Source organism: Curcuma longa, chromosome 12 (genome assembly GCF_044706935.1).
Source record: "Curcuma longa cultivar G26 ecotype Majalengka, Jawa Barat chromosome 12, ITB_CL_G26_1.1, whole genome shotgun sequence".
NCBI lineage: Eukaryota > Viridiplantae > Streptophyta > Magnoliopsida > Zingiberales > Zingiberaceae > Curcuma > Curcuma longa.
In genome coordinates, this window is record NC_133872.1 from 2749683 (window position 1) to 2769080 (window position 19398).

The following is a 19398-nucleotide window of genomic DNA, read 5'->3' on the forward strand; positions in this document are numbered from 1 at the left end:
ATGCCCTTTCCTACAGTTTGGACTAATTTATAAAAAAGTCCTTTAAAATTTTATTAACTTTCAAATTAAGAGTACAAACGAACTACATCAAATTAAATAGTATAAAATATTAATATTCGAATTCAAATTTAAAAATTATATACCATATTCTAATTTGATTCCAAATTCGAAAATACAACCGATTGTAACTTGAGTTTGCTTGGAATTATTAAATGATTTAAATTAGAATTATTTAAATTTTAATTCAATAAATTTAAAATAAAAGTATATAAAAATTTTTATATTTGATTTAAATTTGACTCACGGACAGTTCATTAATAATTAAATAAAATATTATAAATTTAAATTTGACTTTAAAAAATTATCAAATATATTTAAATTCAACTTAAATTCAATAATTTCAATTATAAATTAAATATTTTTTAAATCAGCTCAAAAAAAACTCACGAACTCATTTACGCCTCTAGTTAAAATACTTTTAACTCTAACATATATTTTTTTATAGAATTTCAGCTGGCAAATAAAAAAGAAAAATAGAACAGTTATTAAATACAAATTAAAAAATATTCCAATTGAACCCTCAAACTTTAACAGTTATCAATTGCTTCTACATCCTCGTTGATATCAAATAAATGAATGCAACATCCATTAAGTAGAAAAGTAATTGTAATTATAAGCTACTGTTTAGTAAAAGCTTATGGAAAGTAAAAATGTCCATCCTTTTTAAAATTACTAGGTTGTATCTGACCAGTTACTACAAGGCAGCTTATTACAAGAACCAGTTTGAGACCATAAATGGGTTACAATAGCTAAAATGGAGACCTGTCATGATCAGATCTTGCTTCCTGGAATTCTTAATCACTCAAAACGAGTTACAGAGTAGTCTACAAAAGAAAACTTGACTAAGCCAGACAAAAAATAATGTTACAGAAGTTCCCAATACGACAAACTAGTCAATTTGGATCATCTCAGATAGGTAACCTATACCATAATCTATACTCTAGGAATACCCATCAATAATTGGATGATTGCAGAGCAAGTAAAATTTGTTAATTCAAACAGCTTCCCACCAAGTTAAGCAGCTAAGAAATGAACTTACTTTACAGGGGCCTGGAGTAAGATGTCAACTTTCAAACCTAATGCAACCTCTGCTTCTTATTTGTTGCTGCATGATTATCAAGTAAAACAAGGTCATCCTCATCATTGTCGTCTTCAACATTTTGAGGAGTTTTTGAGTTATTTAGTTTTCTCTTCATCCCAGACACTTCTGTAGCTACTTTAATCGCTTCAGATTCTGTTGATCCCACGGCTATATGGTGGCCAGTCGATGTGTTCTGTCCGTTGCTTATAGCCCGATCTGCTTTCTCAAGAGTCGTCCATCCTGACAGAACCATCCCATCAGGTTCTTTCTCCTCATCAAAGTCATCCCTGCATAATTGGAAAACAGTCATCCATGAGTAGCTAGTGCAAGCAAAAATTATCCAAATTCTAGTAGAAGGGCAGGAGCAAAATGTAGTACAGCGAGAACACTGATGTGACAAACGAGAAATTGAATTAACACAAAAGGAGCAAAGGTGAAGATAATCCTAACATGTAAAAGGAATGCATCACTAGAAGCACATGAGCAACAAGACATGCAAAGCCTTCAACTAAGTCTCACTGCATGCACCGGGATCCATCTGAAAAAGGAAAAATCATATTCAACTTCATCAACAGACTTTCTCATTTATTATTTGGCACTTGAAAAGCTATAATGCTACATACTCCATTTGTCGAATCCTAAGACTGTCATCTATTCAGACCCTTATGTCGTGCTCGAACTTGAAGACTTTATAGATTGCACAGCACTACAGCCGGCAGTTCATTTGGGAGATAATGCCCATCAGGTTTCAAAGCATTTGGCGGTTGTATTGTTTGTACGAAGCTCTGATGCCACTTATCACATAAAGTATCAATATTATGCTCAATTGGCTCCTTCTTGTTGGGACCAATGAGGGAGAAGGTGCGCGATTTCTGTTGGAAAATTGATTTTGAACCAATAAGGGTATGAATGAGAAATTAAAGTCCATCACTTGATATGTGACATAACTTAAGTGCATCTTCAGATGATTCAATCTCATCTATTGAATTCAAAATGGAAGGCTTAGATGCATCCAAATGAGAAACAAACCACTCTTTCCAATGAGACTTGATCGGAGCCATTAATTTCAAAATGAATGAATCCAATGAACCCAAGTGAAGGGACATTGTGTTCCTTCATGAATGGACATTGTATTCCTCGGGAAGGGATGCGATCTAGATCATCCAAATCAAGTTGGATGAATGAGATTTGATTAAACCAAGAGGTTCTTCTACCCCCTTCAGTAAGTATAAAAAGGTTCTCTCACATTTTTATTTCATTCATTCAATTTAAAGCAAACAAACATTGCATTTCATACTTGCATTTGGAGAATTCGAGAAGCTTCTTTAGTTCAAAGGTCTTACGATTTGCAGTGCTACTATCACAAGATAAAGTCGTATCTTGGGAGACAATTGTCTGATTCCGTGAGCACCGTGTGCGGAGCAAATTTGTCTTACAGAGAGAGCCCAACTTTAGCCTCGACTTCGCCTAAACAATGTTATACCGTTATTCTGTCCGCGCTTAGATTGCACCATCACCATCAGATCCAACAATTTAAGATGAATTTTCTGTGCAATCTTGATGGATTCATCATCGACAGCTTCTGTTCAACCGACGTATGGCGAGAAACCAAAGAAGTTTATAGATGCTAATTTCAAGATGTGACAGCAAAAGATGGTTTACCTAACCACATTGAGCCTTGCAAGGTTCTTATGTTAAGATGTCCCCTCTATATCTCAAGGCGAGACTAATAAAGAGAAGAGGACGACATATGATGCTTAAGGACATACTAACTTCTTATGTTGAATTTATGTCCTCAATGATTTGGGCAACATGTTATACGTGTATAGTCCAATGATAACTGCAAATAAATTATGGGAATCTCTTGAAAAGAAGTACAAAACAGAAGATGTTGGACTGAAAAAATTCATTGTCAGCAAATTCTTAGACTTCAAGATGATTGATTTCAAAATTGTGATGACTCAAGTCCAAGAGTTGTAGTTGATCCTATATAATGTACATGCTGAGGGTATGACAATGAATGAGTCCTTTCAAGTTGCCGTGATAATCGAGAAATTGCTACTTTTGTAGAGGGAATTCAAAAATTATCTAAAGTAAGTGAAAGGAGATGAGACTTGAGAATCTGATTGTCATACTGCAAATTGAAAAATAATCGCAAACAATCAGAATCAATAAAAATGCCTATGTATACTAAGGCAAATCTAATAGAACCAAACACTGACAAGAAAAGAAAGTATCCTGGCAAAGGGCAGAGCCAAGAGAAGACAAAGAAGTTCCAAGGAACATGCCACAATTGTGGCAAACCGAATCACAAGGCCAAAGACTACCAATGTCCAAAGAAAGTCACTCAAGTGCACATGACCGAAAATAAGCCAATACCAATAGATATGTCAGAATTAGACTTGACTATCGTTGTATTTGAAGCTAACTTGGTGGACAATCCAAGACAATAGTGGGTCAATACAGGTGCTACACGGCACATTTGCTTTGACAAGGTCCAATTTTCAACTTATACCCCTATCAATGGGAGAAAGTTAATCATGGGCAATTTTACAACTTCCAACATTGTTGGTCTTGGTAAGGTGGTACTGAAGATGACGTCAGACAAAGAAGTGACACTAATTGATGTGTTTTATGTTCCCAACATTTGAAAGAATCTAGTGTCAGGTCAACTCTGGTCAAAATTGGTTTCATGCTAATGTTTAAGTCCAATAAATATGTATTGACAAAAAATAATCAATTCATAGGCAGAGAGTACATGGAGAATGGTCTATTCAAAATGAATATAATAGTTGTACACCGTGACTTCAATGACAATAAAATTATGAACTCTGCTTATTTGATCGAGTGTTCTAATTTATGACATGTAAATTATAACACTTTCGACGACTTATGAATTTATTGTCAACATTTAATGTTGATCTAACACATAAATGTGAAATATGTGTTGAAGCTAAAATGACAAAGTTATCTTTCCATTCAATGGAAAGAAGGACGACCCCTCTAGAATTAATTCACAGTGACATGATTTAAAATTCATGCAAACTAGAGAAGACAAAAAGTACTTTGTTATTTTTATTGATAATTGCACTAGATACTGTTATGTGTATCTATTGAAAGGCAAAGATGAAGCATTAGAAGCATTCAAAAATTATAAGAATAAAGTTGAGAATCAACTTGGTCAATGAATTAAAATTATTCGAAGTGATCGAGGAGGAGAATATAATGGTCCATTTGATGAATATTGCGTAGAAGCTGACATTATTCATCAAATGACAACACCTTACTCTCCTCAATCAAATGGGATTGTCGAGCGTAAGAATCGAACGCTTAAAGAAATGATGAATACTATGTTGATAAGTTCGGACTCACCTCAGAATTTGTCGAGGGAGAGGGGAGCTGTTTTATCGGCAAATCAGATTCTTAACAAAATCCCACACAAAAAAGAAAGATAAAACTCTTTATGAGTTATGGAAGGATCATAAGCCTTCCTATAAATATTTGAAAGTGTGAGGATGTTTAACTAAGGTGGAAGTGCCTAAATCAAAACAAATCAAGATAGAACCAAAGGCAATCAATGTTATTTTTATTGGATATGCCAATAATAGTAGTGCATATTGATTTTTGATGCATAAATCAACAAATTTTTATGTACATATTAGAACAACAATAGAATCAAGGAACATTGTATTTTTTAAAGATATCTTTCCTAGCAAAGAGAGGAAAGAAGAAAGTTCAAATAAAAGAACTCATGAAACTGCAAATATGGATCATTTTAAAAATAATGAAGAGCCAAGACACAGTAAGAGGGCTAAAATAGTAAAATCATTTGATCATGATTTCATGACTTATATGTTGGAAAATGAACCAAAGACAATAAGTGAAGCCTTATCAAGTCCTGAGGCTCCTTTTTAGAAAGAAGTCATCAATAGTGAAAGAAATTCCATCATGCAAAATCATATTTGAGAATTGATGGATATTCCACCTGGAATCAAGCATTTAGGATGTGAATGGATCCTGAAAAAGAAATATAAGGCTAATGGAATTGTTGACAAGTACAAGGCAAGATTTGTGACAAAGAGATTCAAAGAAAAGGAAGACCTTAATTTCTTTGATACATATTCACCAGTGACAAGGATCACATCCATTCGAGTTCTCATTGCTATTACTGCAAATATAACCTTGAGATACATCAAATGGATGTGAAAATGGTGTTTCTAAATGGTGAATTAGAAGAAGAAATATATATATAGCAACCTAAAGGATTTATGACTCCAAGATAAAAAAATGTGTGTAGACTCGTGAAGTCACTATATGGGCTAAAATAAACACCAAAACAGTGTCACAAGAAATTTGACAAAACTAGGATGTTAAATGGATTTAAAATCGACAAGTGCACATATATATCACAGACACAAGACTCATTTGTCATCGTCTTCTTATATGTAAACGATATGCTCATCATGGGGAGTAATCAAGATATAATCATGACTATTAAGAAGATGTTGACTAAGAACTTGATATGAAAGATATGGGTATAACGGGCATTATACTCAGGATTAAGATCACTAAGACATTAAAAGGAATTGTCCTTTCAGTCTTATTATATTGAGACAGTGCTAAGGAAATTTAATGCGTATAATTTTTTCCTTGTAAAAACACCGATGGACTTAAGCTTGCATTTGACTAAAAACCATGGTGAACCCGTATCCCAATTGGAATATTTGAGAATAATTGGTAGTTTGATGTATGTCATTAATTATACACGTTCAGATATTGCCTATGCGATCAACAAATTAAGTAAATTTACAAATAATCCAAATGACAATCATTGGAAGACATTAATAAGGATTCTTAAATATTTAAGATACACCTTAGAGTATGAATTACTTTATATAAGATATCTAGCGATACTAGAAGGTTATTGTGATGCAAATTGAAAATCTAATACAAAGACTCTAAATCCACTAGTAGATATGTATTTATCATTGGTGGTGGAGCAGTATCATGAAAATCAACAAAACAAACATGTATAACCCGTTCAACAATGGAATCCGAGTTTATAGTCTTAGATAAAGCCGCAGAAGAAGTCAAATGACTTCGTAACTTCTTAGAGGATATCCCATGTTGGAAAAAGTCAGTGTCTGTCATAATGATACATTGTGATAATCAATTGATAATTACAAGGGCAAAAAATAACATGTATAATGATAAATCATGACATATTCGTTGAAGACACAAAACCATTAGGCAGTCGATCTCAATGGAGTTATCTTTGTCGATTATATCAAATTGAAACATAACTTGACGGATCTGTTTACAAAAAGTTTGAGTAGAGATCAAATATACTGTACATCAAGAGGAATGATATTAAAAATCTACAAACAAGAACATCCATAGTACTAATCCAACCTTATTGATTGGAGATCCCAAGATATTGGTTCAATGGGACAACGAAATTATAAAAGTTCGTATGAGCACTTATATTAGTTCCCCTTTCATTCTTAAGATGGAAAAAGCATTGTCTACCACATGTGGTGAGGTTAAGTTATAAACTTTTAATGACTCTTATACCTGAACAAATAGAGTATGGTAGGACACTCTTGATAAGAGATCACCTATATAAATTTGAAGACGGGCCGCTTCAACAAAATACATATGAATCCAAGATGTTGTCCATCGCCAAAACAGACATAACAATAAGAACTATAAAAAATGTGAGAAAGGTTATTATGTAAGTACCATTGTTTTTAGGGGTGAGCAAAACTTTGGTTAAACCGAACAAACTAATTGAATCGACCGAATTTAAAAATTCAATTCGGTTATTTTAGAATTTTGATTTTTTAAAAAAAAATCGATATATCAGTTAATTCTGTTCGGTTTTGATTTTAAAATCCCTTATTCGGTTAAACCGAATAAACCAAAATAAAAAAAATAATCGATAAATTCCTAAATAAGTGAATATATAAATTCTTAACTAATCGATAAGTCTCCCATGAAAATTTCAGTTAATTCAATTTTCGATCGAATTAATCGATATTTTATCGGTTTGGTTTGTTCCATTTTTATTTGAAAATTCGATCGGTTCCGTTAGTTTAAAAAAATGATTTGTTCGATTTCGGTTTATTCGGTTCGGTTCGATTTTAAATGAATACTCAACCCTAATTGTCTTGGATTACACGAATGATTAAGTAGTTCAAAATACCATGTTCACTAAGCAGCCTAGTAAATCCGATGATACTCTACTATGGAAGGTTCAAAGTCACAAGTTACCTCTCCTAATGCAATAATCTTTCAATTGAACTCTCCTTTAGTGTTAACATACATGCAAACATTAATTTTCATTCATGTGGGAGATTATTGGAAAATTAATTTTGAACCAATAAGGGTGTGAATGAGAAATTAAATTCGATCACTTGATATGTGATATGACTTAATTTTGATTGTTGGATTAAGATGGACAAATCAAGTTTCATCCAAATGAGAGGGCATAAATGCCTCTTCGGATGATTCAATCTCATCGATTGAATTCAAAATAGAAGGCTTAGATGCATCCAAATAAAGAGACAAAACACTGTTTCAAATGAGACTTGATCCTTCATGAATGGGCATTGTATTCCTTGGGAAAGGATGCAATCTAGATCATCCAATTCAAGTTGGATGAATGAGATTTGATTGAACCAAGAGGTTCTTCTACCCTTTCACTAAGTATAAATAAGATCCTTCACATTCTCATTTCATTCATTCAATTCAAAGCAAAGCAAATATTACATTCCATTCTTGCATTTAGAGAGTTCAAGAAGCTTCTTTAGTTCAGAGATCTTGCAATTTGTAGTGCTGCTATAGCAATATAAAGTCGTTATATCTTAGGAGATGATTGTCAGATTCCGTAAGCACTGTGCGGGGCAAATTCGTCTTAAAGAGATAAAGTCCACCTCTAACCTCAACTTCGCCTAAGAGGTGTTACACCGTTATTCTGCCCGCGCTCAGATTGCACAACCACCACCACTAGATCAAACAATTTCTTCATTCTAATTAATTGTGTGCTCGTCTACAAGAAGTTAATGCGCAGTGGAATATAAAAACAAAACACAAACACACAACACCTCGATTTTATGTAGTTCGGAACCCCCGGTTCCTACTGCACGACCTACCATCCTAGCAATATCACTACTAACTTTCTCCTTCTCAAACGCCTTTTGTAGGCAAGAAATCTCTTACAATCTTGATTTTACACAAGCAACAAAAACAAAAACAAAGATACAATAGAGAATATAAACAATACAAATGAAATACTTTACAATAATGAATCTTTACTTTGATCGTTGGTGATTACTTTGGATCTTTACTTTGATCGTTGTTGATTACTTTGTAGCAACATTACCCCTTCAAAGTTTCTAAGAACCGATGTTGAAATCTTCCAACGAAACCCTTTCTTATAGGGTTGCCATCGCGACTGCTTTCCGCCTAACAATCGACTGTTTGTCACCATTAGTCGATTGCACTACTGAATTCGACCATTTCACATGTAGAATGACTCTTTCACTCATTACCATCAATCGATTGTTGTCACATAAGTTGAGTTCTCAATTCGACCTAGAAATCTTCTATTCGTTGCAATAGTATCATCAGTGACTGATCGTCTCCATCAAATGACTGATGAACGTCAGTTGAGTGCCCAACTTGACTTAAAAACCTTATGTTCACTGCAATACTACCATCAATCGAGTCTCATACTTGACTGATAGAACCCATCAGTTGATTGATCAACCACAAACTCCTTCAAATCATGAACTCAGGGTTTAGGGGTTTATCAATCTTGCTACTTCCTAGCAATCGACTAATACCTCTGTTTCAACCTTACCAAGGCTGAATTCTTGCCTTGCCTAGTATTCAATTGACCTCATCCTACAAGGACTTCCTTTACTTGACATCCAATCAATAATGACCTATCGGAGCTTCTTTTGCCTAATATCTGATTAATTTTGACTTGCCAGGATTTTACTTTTGTCTAGCATCCGATCAACATTAACTTGTTGGGACTTCACTTTTGTCTAACATTCGATCAATCTTGATCTGGTAAAACTTCACTTTTGCCTAGCATCCAATCAATCTTGACATGCCATGACTTCACCATTGCCTTTGCCTAGCATTTGATCAACTTTGATCTATCAAGACTTTCCATCTTGTGCCTAATATCTGATCAACCTTAACATGTCAAGATTCACCACTGTCAAACCTTCGGTCCTCCTTGATCTGTTTGGATTTCCCTCATTGCTAAGTGTTCGGTGAACTTTAACGCACTTAGACTTCATGTTTCATGTTAAGTGTTCAGTCCTCCATGATCCACTTGAACTTTGCTTTTATCAACACTTTGTTGGACTTTCAATTATCAAGTGTCCAATCCTCCATAACTTACTTAAACTTCATCTCTCATGTCAACTCCCTGTTAAACTTCCAACTATTATCCGATCAACCATGGATCCACTTGGACTTTTCTCTTGTCAATTTTCTGTTGGACTTCCGACTGTCAAGTATTCGGTCAACCATGACTCACTTGGATTTCTTCACTGTCACGTATCCGATTGACCTTGACCTACTTAACTTTTTGCTCAACCATTGACATCTAAATCAATTTTGATCGGAGGTCGATTACACCAATAATCTTCCTCTCTAACAAACTCTCCTTTTACTTGATATCTTGCTCTCGTCAACAAATATATTGATCAAATATTGAAACTCAACTCAAGCTAACTCGAAATTGGTCAACCAAACTTGGTCAATCTTGACGATTGCATTGCACCAACACCTGTAATGTAAACTACCTTCTACAAAATCATTGTCTTCCATACAACAAAATGCATAGGGTATATATGGGTAAATATTGCTTATATTTAGGCGAGTATTGGCTTCTTTGAATAGTAGGTAGTGGTCTAGTAAAAAGTTCAGAATGCAAAGGTTTGCAACAGACTGCTGATTGCAAATGATATATACATGTGTGAGTCTACACACACACACATATATTTGATGATTTGACATGCAAGAAAATAAAGATAAAAACTACTGTACTATAACATGGAATAATTAGCAAACAGAAACCACCAATGTAATATAGTAGCAAAAACAAAAGAGCCCTGGGGAGACAGGAATAAGGGGAAGCATGCCAGGTAATAAGGGTAAGGCGGCAAGTAACAAAAGGGGACCTGTGTTTAATGTTTAAATGGCATTTTAACTCCTGCTGAAAATCCTCGACTGTGAGAATGGTGCCACTTGTAACTGGTGCAGGGAGGTCTGCTAAGATCTGCAATAAAATGGTGGCACGATGAAATTGTAGACACAGTGTTGAAAGATAAATAGTGTCAAAAAAAATGTGGCAGAAACATGAAACAAATGACAACCTTATCAAGGTTTAAGGCATAGTTAGCAGCAACATCTTCCTCCAGATCATCACCCACCTCATAGATAAGGGTCGTACCTTGCATTACCATAGGGAGATTCATGCCCAATTTATTTTTTATTATTTTTTCAACGACATCTCTCAGTGTTGAGGTTCGAGTGTTGACCTCAAGAAGCAAAGGTGTCTGTATACAGCATCACAATGAACCCACTTAAAAAAACACAGAAACAACAAATATGAAATGGACTAGCAACCAATGGATCAAAAGGTTCACCTCAGAACAGACATAACAAGATTTGTTGGCCTCATATGGCTCGACTGGCATCAGAAGCATCTTTTTAGATGGATGTTCAAGACAATAGGTCATCCTGAATGGTAAAGAAAATGTTACGATTTGAATGAGAATTACTATAGATTTCACTAAAGTTAGTTTGACAAAATAACAAAGAACAAAATCTTGAATGACATGTGAATAAGAAAACTTTATAAAAACGAAGTTCTCAATGCACAAGGTTTCTGCTAAAAAACTAATCACCTAATTTTAAAAAAAAAAAGAAAATGAAGAAAGAAATCTTATCATGAACCAATTCTTTTAACACAGTCTTTTACATAGTGCATTGTTAATGATAAAATTACTAAGATGCATGTGGTGCTTAAAGTGCCATTTGTCAACAACTAAAACAAGAAGAGGTACAAAAAGGTAAGTGCCTAAGGGAAAACCTAGTTCTTCAAGGGCCTAGTGATTTTTGATATTATTATTTTGAAAGAGAAAAACCATGAGTCTCAATATGTAGTCATCAGGAACTTAGAATTTGAGTCCCTGAAAAAGGTTGATGAAGATGTGCTTTGCAGGCAAAAGAAAGTTATGTTGAAAAAGGTTCTTTGAAACATACCTACAATTCTGAAAATCAGCTTGAAGCACCTTGATTGCTTCAATCACTATCAATCCAGCAATAATAGCATTAGTTGTTGCAACAGCATGCACAATGTTGCCAGCAATTCCCTTAGCATCAAAAAAGCTATGTAAAGGAATCCCAAAGGAAGACGCCCTAATATTAGCAGCAGCAGTAACAAATTCTACAGCCAATTGATCATCTTTGTCAAAAGTAAGGTTCCCAATGTCCTGAAAATCAACAGATAAACTTTAGCATGAAAATCAGAAAAATTCAACTCAAGATAACATACTGACAAGAAAAAAGAAAAGCACCTTCTCTCTCTTCTCAAGAAATAATTGTAATGCTTTCAAGAAAACTCTTGAATTTTCAGCAAGATTCCAAACCTCCTGTGGGTTACTCAGACCCACAAATGGCATGACAGATAATGATAAATCATCAGTCAAGCAGTTACTTTCAAGGATACCATTGTGTAAGATGTCTTTTTCAGGCAACACGTCTCTAAGAAAGATTGGTTTAGGCTGGCTTCTATTCTTCCATGTTTCTTCATTAGACAAAGCAGCTTGAATGTTATATCCAAAAACATAGTCATAGATCTTTCTGCTGTATTGCTCAGGATCCTCATCTGAGCCTCGCTCAATTATATTATCTGTAGGTTTCACCGAATCAGATGCATCATTACTACGTACAACGAGATCATTCTCCTGATTTTTATCACCAAACAATTTTGCAAAAAGCAAGTCCTTTGCCCAAACTACACAATGAACAAACTGTAGCAAATAAAACAAGCAAATAGAAGGCATAAGTCATTGGCATGAAATAAGAAAACAAAACAACAAAACACAATTGGGATCTGTCATCAAACAAATTGTATATGCACAAAATGTAGAACTAAAAATAGTAAAAGCAAATAAATTAATGATACTTATTAAGAAGGCATTCTTTAAAAGCTATGCAACAAGATGACATGAGTCTCAATCTTGACCTTTATTAGACTCCATGTAATATTTAGAGCTTTTAAATTTTAAATAACTCTTAGTTACACTGAATACGAATTTTGTTGGTCTTTCTTTACTCCTTGTACATTCAACGCTAAGTGATTCATATTTGAACATATTCATACCATTTTAACACATTTCCTCTCATTTTATATCGTTGAAGTTGCACTTAAATGCTCCTAGTCAATAGTATTTTACTTAAGAAAAAAATTATAGCAAGCACAAATATCCATCTTAGCATTGTTATGTATGCAATACCAACGTTGGATATGGAGGAAAGAGGGAAAAAAGGGTGAAACAAAAGTACGAGAAAACCTTATTAGAAATGGTGAAGGGAAATTTTGCTTCCACATTCAAACAGAAAGTTATTTCCATTATATAAATGCAAATGGTGTCTTGTCCAATAAATTTGATTAAGTGGCCATTTAAACTGAAAGAATAAGTTGTATTTAAAAGACCCATTTAGATATTTATGGTATCACAAGCCAGATCTATTCTAACACCATCGTGCATCATGATCAAGCTAGATTAGATGTACATTGTGAACTAAGCAAGAGAGAAAGCAGCACAACAGATAATACAAAGAAGAATAGCATCACAGAAGAATAAGCAAAGAGATAGCAAATGACAAGTTAGAAGTCATGATACCAAGTTGAGTTGTAAATGGATGACCATCTATCCCAAAAGCTTAAGTTATTTCAATGGACCCAATTTCTAATGGATTCTTGTAGAAAGATTGTGTGCATGCCTAACTTATTCAAAGATATCTTTAACTTTAATGTGGTATTTGCTTTAGTAAAGATACCATTGCCTTAAGAGGCACAAGACAAACTGTGCAAAGCAAAAAATTAAAGAGAGAGATATTTCATGTCAAAGAAAATGCTGAGATAGCACTTGGTGACCATGCTAATCACCAAAAAGTATTAGGAAAAAATAATAAATGTCTATGATGATAGTGATAGTCATTTACATAAATACGCGCGCATACACGCACCAAAAATGAAAAGGACGGAGAGAGTGAAAGATTTAACCTTTGACGGTGTGCTGGTGATTGTGCAGACAGGATAGGTTTTTGGGGTCGGTTTTGGTTGACACTCATAGCATTCAGTTCTACCCTTAATATGGACAGTAACCTGAAGATCATGGAAAACATATATTCATGTATCAAATGAAGTCGTGAAGATTAAGAGATGAGCTCATGTTAAACAATGCAATTTGTATCAATGATTTCCAAGTAGAATAATAATAGTAAATTACATCTGCATCTTAAATCAAAAATAGAATGAAGGGTTACAAGAAATGCAAAAAGATAAAGTTAAAAAGTGACAGTTGATTGGCTAACCACATATTTATATCCATAGTGAAAAAAGAAGTAAGAAATTTTCTGGAATCAAGCTTTTCAAAGGTAGATTAGGTAGGTTGGTGAAGTGAGGAAAAAACAAACAAAAAAACTTTGACTTTGTGAAGTGGTAGTCAAGGTCATTTGCTCACATAAATTATGCACAAACATTTAGTATCAAACTTTCTGAAAGTATACATGCAAAAGGCAAGCAGTACTGGCATGATGAAACAAGATAATTTGTTCTCAAGTTAGAACAATTGACTTGGCCAAATTCAAAAGCATCCAAAATAGCCATGCCATTGAAAATAAAGAATAAAAATGGAAGCGCAACAAATACTAGGAATAAAGTACATTTTTCCACTCATGATGGCTAAATGTTACTAGAGTAATAAGAGTTCATTGAGCCATGCATCTCAAAACAGTAGGGCTTAATACATGTCTAAGAGATACGTTAAAATGATGAGGCCGTAGAGAAGACAACATCATCAGACAAACATCATTGAAATGTAAGAGAAATTAAGAGATAGCATTTTCTCAAAACTCACAGAATTGATATGATCAAGGTGCCTGATAAATCATTTAATCTTGAACAACATGTAGCCACATAAATGTATGCAGTCTACATGAAACCACATGCATAGTCCAATTTCCAGTAATGAAAAAAGATAGTGTAGATGACTGTGAAGTTGAGGGCTGTGGAAACTGATGTTAAAACACCCTTCAAAAGTTATCTTCTTATTTAGTTTTCAGTGCAATACTATATAGCAAGTCTGTGCTGAAAGGTTCCTTGTCTATTGATATCTTTTATAGTTAGTATGCTAAACCAACAACCAAGTAAAGCACGCATGAGACATTAGGTCCTGCAATAGTTTATAATAATCTTCAAATAGAGAATATATTAGGATAAGTAAATTCTATAATTATACACCAAAACTCTAAATGAACAATTGCCACAGACATTAAGTCTACCTGTCCCAAAAATCCTGTCGTTCCACTTTCAACCAATGGGACTTCAGCAGCAAGGCAAAGACGGTTAACATGTCGTCTAGCATCCAGGTTATCCAGACCATTCAATACAACATTGAATTGCTTAAAAAACTCTACATTGAAGTCAGGATCCTTAACATTTGCATGGTAAGGTGTTATCTTTATTTGAGGTACAAATTTCAAGACTGCATCTCGAGCAACCTGATATAAACAAAAATATTCAATGAAGGATTTAAAATCACAAGAATATGATGGAACACTAAAAGCATCAGTAAAAGATTCAAAAGAACAGTTCACATACTTTGGCCTTCGACTGACCTACATGACTTTGTCGAAATAAAAATTGTCTATTCAAGTTACTGACTTCTATAGTGTCCATGTCAATCTGCGTAAACCAAACAAAACTGAGATGCACAATAATAGCTAATATTAGAATATATAGCAGGAAGAACTATTACAAGATTACAACTCCAAAGAAATGACAAATTGATTAGATACTTAAAAGTCCTAAACAATATCACAAATACTATCATACTTTGTGTAAGATAGCTACCTAGTGAAAAAGATGAAAATAGGTATTTGGAATGAGATTACAAGATTAATACAGGTAAGGAATATAGTGGCTAATCTAATTTCACAAAAGATAAAAAGATCATATTGAAGTTTTTCCAGGTCAATTGACACAAAGCAAGTCCATGATCAAAGCTAGGATCGTGTTTTATGATGTTTAACCAGAAACTTAAATTTGACTGAGGCAACAAAGAAAAGTTAGCAAATAGGATGGTATGCATCAGTTGGCTACCTCATTTTAAGGTTGTGAGCCTCCATCGGGTCTCACAGAGAAGCAAACAGATCATATCCATATCAATTTTTTATTGAATTATCTCCAACAATAAACACCAAGTCTCTTGTATTTTTCTTTCAAAAAAGATTTCAAATGATTATATCATTCTATTTCATTGAAGAAGGGGTCTCAAGCAATACATACAACAGAACAAGGAGTCTCTAAGACAACCCTACTGAGCACCATCTCCAGAAAGTGCTAACTGAAGGTATAATAGAAAGAGGCAAGAGGACAGCTGGCATCTTGTAGAAACCTTGAGGAACATTGAAAGCACTTTGCCTAGGACACGAACCCTCCAAAGAAACAGTAGCTCCCTCCATTTCCAAAGAAACAAAGCCACATCTGGCGACCCTTCAAGGAAGACACCTTATCATATTGAAACTGTGCCGAATTCAAATAATCCGGAATATTTAGAATGTTGTTCCTATGCACTTGATGCCTAATCATATTGTGTGAAACCTCATGGGAATTAAATGACTCAGCCAAATCAATGATAAAATTCCCAAAAACATGGCAAGTTCAACAAGTTGGATAAGAAAAGAAAATAATTTGCACATGGTAGTAATTACTTCAGTGTAACACGTTGTTCTTCTCCTCTTATTCTGAACATGCATCTAACAATCAGCAAGCACATCAACAACCTTTACATTATATACAAATTTTGTCAAAAAATCTCGTTGTAGAAGATCAATGTTTAGCACCCTAAATTCTAGCCTCCAGAAAAAAACATCATCATAAAGTAAAACGAACTGATGAAGTAACACGAGTATTACCTAATTTAACACCACTAGCCTGAAACACAAAAATACTTGTAGACAATATTAACTTTTGCTAAACCCTAATATTTCGCAACCTCAATAATGCATCACATGCAACAAGCTCCAAGTGGAATTTGAAGTAAAAAAATAAAAAAAAAACTAAGCTCAAGCCTGGTTGCTTACGATGTGAACATCTTGAAATCCGGAAAGCGCGAGGGTTTTCAGCAATTCGCAACCAATGCCACCAGCGCCTACCATCAGCACCTTTGCACGCTGCAACCATCAAAATAAATCATCTTAAAATCCACTTATCTATCCGAATCAGCTATACCAAATAACGAAGAAAAGAAAGAAATCACTGCAATTGAAGTAAAATAGACTACGAAGGGCACCTTGATCGCCTCCGCCTTCGAATCCGAATCCATGGGAACAGGAAGCGGAGAGCAAAAGCAGCAAGAGAAAGGAAATATTATCAATTTTCAGAATTTGGTAAGTAAGGACGCTGCTCGCCACGGAGAGGAACCGGAATCCGACGACTCGCTGAAAAAAAATATTAAAACAGAGAGAGAGAAGGGTTTCTCTTATTCTTAAGAAATCGTCGTTATCTTGATCATGGCCGTTGATCGCAGAACAAACGGTGATAATATAGGGGTATTTAAGAAAACAACAGAGCAAGATTCTTCCGCCTCGATTTTCGCCGCCGTACGCCGGCGGTTGTAAGGGTTCCCCTCGGTGCAGGGACAGGCCGAGAGTGAGGAAGACGATGGTCGGTGGCCAGCCGAGCGACGGCGACGGCGACGGCGACGGCGATGACCTGACTCGGTTGCAGGTGGAGGAGACGGAATCCGGTACCACCCGATCCATCATGATTTTCAATTACCAGTTTTGCCCTTAGGAGATTGACCTCCGACCCCATCGATGGGCTTCCAGGAAACTTCACTACTTCGGAACGGCGTCAAAGGTAGTCATGGAATCTTGCTTTTTTTGGGCTCCGCCTTGGTCCAATCGCGAAGTGATCTCGATCTCGACGATTTAAGTTGAATTTACTGCAAATTTCATTTTGACCCTATTAATTTTTATATAAAAATCTTTTTTAATATTTTGATTATTATCTAGTAAATATATCATAAATTACGAATTAGCTGTAAAATACAAGGAGGTAAGGTTGGAAGTATAGTCATAAATTTAGGTTGAATCTATAAAATTGGTCTATCCTATTAAATAATTAAGATGAATTTAATTAAAATTTTATTAATTTATTTTAACGTGAATTTATATGAGCTCATCCGTCTAGGTCCATGATCGTGGATCGATCCGTGATGAACTTGAGTTGACACGCGGATTAAAAAAATTTATCTTTTTCCTTTTAAAATTTAAAATCAAAATAAAAAATTTAATTGACTAGTGAGCTTGATCCGTCTAAATCTTAATTTAAGTTTAAAAATTTTAACCTAATCAATTTAAATTATTATTTAAATTTAAAAATTTTTATATTTTTTATTTTTTTGACAAATTCATAAGTTGGTCCGTCTAATCCACAATCTATCTTGGGTTGAAGATTTAGCAATCGGTCATGTTAGTGGACCGATCCATCCCATTTCATCGTATGATAAATTTTTAATGAGTTGATCCTTCCTACTATAGATTGATCCGTTTGATAGTTTTAGTTGAAAGTAATTTATCATTTTTGTATTTTTATTTTTTATTATGAAATTTATTTCCATTAAATATGATTACTTTCCCTTCTATTTTTCAGGAAAAAAAAAAGAGAGAGGGCCTACAGATCAATGCAACGTGAGGCGGCGCAGTTGATCCCCACGCTACGCGGCTACGCCACATGCAGTTGCTTTCTTCCTGTTCCCATCTCCGACCATCGGCCACCGCCCACGTGATGCAATCCCTCCACCGCCACCATCACCACCGTCATCTCTCCTGAAACATACTCATCTTTTTAATTCTGCAGTACGCTGCCCATTTCCGAGGTCTAAAAGCCCAACAACTGACCTGGAAAGTGGTCGCCATGACAATTGCTAAGCTTCCTAAGATTCTCTGCACCTCTAAATAAAAATACTTATGGGCGAAGGTGTGTGACGAGTTCTCACCATCATCTCGTCCTAAAATTGCGGCTCCTCTGGCCACATGAGCGCCATGATTGACGATCGAGCTGTGATGGGTAGCTTTCCTTCCTCATCTATCCAACTTGACAGGTTAAATTCTCTGTCACAACTTGTCTCTGTCTCAAGACCAGTACAGACACAGCCCATCCTAAACAATGTACAGTAGTTCTATTGCGGTCGCTCATCAGGCACATATGCATTTTTAGTTTTGGAAAAAAGGAAAGCAACGAGCTTGCATGATATACGCAGCGTGTTGGCGTGGAGAAATGCCTGCCCTGCACCCTTTCCATTGGCCTAGCTGTAGCCAGCTGAGCATGCACTGGGTGAGCTTCCATTAAAGTCTTTATTGGAGCAGTCAAACATGCTAAAGATTCATTATTAATCCATTGGTGCATGCCATTTTTAGCTCATACAAAACAATCTACATCGAAAGTGATGATTTATATAGAAAATGTTATAGTTAGATCAGTATTCTTCCTCTTTAGCTATATATCAGATTTATGCACTTTGACAGCTCCAATTACTTTTTTTGAATCGATCGAGTAGACTATTATATATAACCTTGTCCTTCACAACGAAAATGACATGAGACTGAATAATCTTATACTGTTGGGACCAATAGGGATGGAACATCGTAGCTTTAACTTACCAACTAAACTATCTAGCTAGTTGGCAACATCAAATTGTATTTATTTAAAAAAGATAAAGGCACCTAGATCTATTGATGTGCTAGCTAATCCTATTTTGACACCATCATTATTCTTCACTTCAAATGTAATAATACGATTCCTAAGCTTTAATTCTTAGCTTTTGACTACTAAGAATATAATTCTTCTTGCATGCCATGACTTGTATATCAATTTGGATGATCATATAATTTTTTGCTAATTTCAGTAGGTGACAACTTAATTGTATATTAAT

The 19398-nt window shown here is 34.8% G+C and overlaps 1 protein-coding gene across 1 annotated transcript; it reads right to left on the minus strand.

Annotated features, from left to right (window-relative positions):
* Positions 1 to 685: 685 nt before the first annotated feature.
* LOC141843361 (SUMO-activating enzyme subunit 2-like) lies at positions 686 to 17158 on the minus strand. Its single transcript, XM_074731441.1, has 11 exons — positions 16753 to 17158; positions 16544 to 16633; positions 15060 to 15143; positions 14741 to 14959; positions 13461 to 13562; positions 11746 to 12201; positions 11432 to 11661; positions 10813 to 10906; positions 10540 to 10722; positions 10345 to 10442; positions 686 to 1428 (listed from the first exon to the last, which is right to left on the minus strand). Exons 1-11 carry the CDS (start codon positions 16783 to 16785, stop codon positions 1137 to 1139), a joined length of 1881 nt encoding a protein of 626 aa, XP_074587542.1. The 5' UTR covers positions 16786 to 17158; the 3' UTR covers positions 686 to 1136.
* Between the last annotated feature and the right edge of the window lie 2240 nt (positions 17159 to 19398).

Excerpts from the sequence above, each read along its gene's own strand:
- LOC141843361 (XM_074731441.1), bottom strand. The coding sequence starts at position 16,785 with ATGGATTCGGATTCGAAGGCGGAGGCGATCAAG. Across the intron at positions 14,960-15,059 it reads TAGGTCAGTCGAAGGCCAAA|GTTGCTCGAGATGCAGTCTT; the intron begins GTATGTGAACTG and ends TGTTTATATCAG. Across the intron at positions 12,202-13,460 it reads TCACCAGCACACCGTCAAAG|TTTGTTCATTGTGTAGTTTG; the intron begins GTTAAATCTTTC and ends TATTTGCTACAG.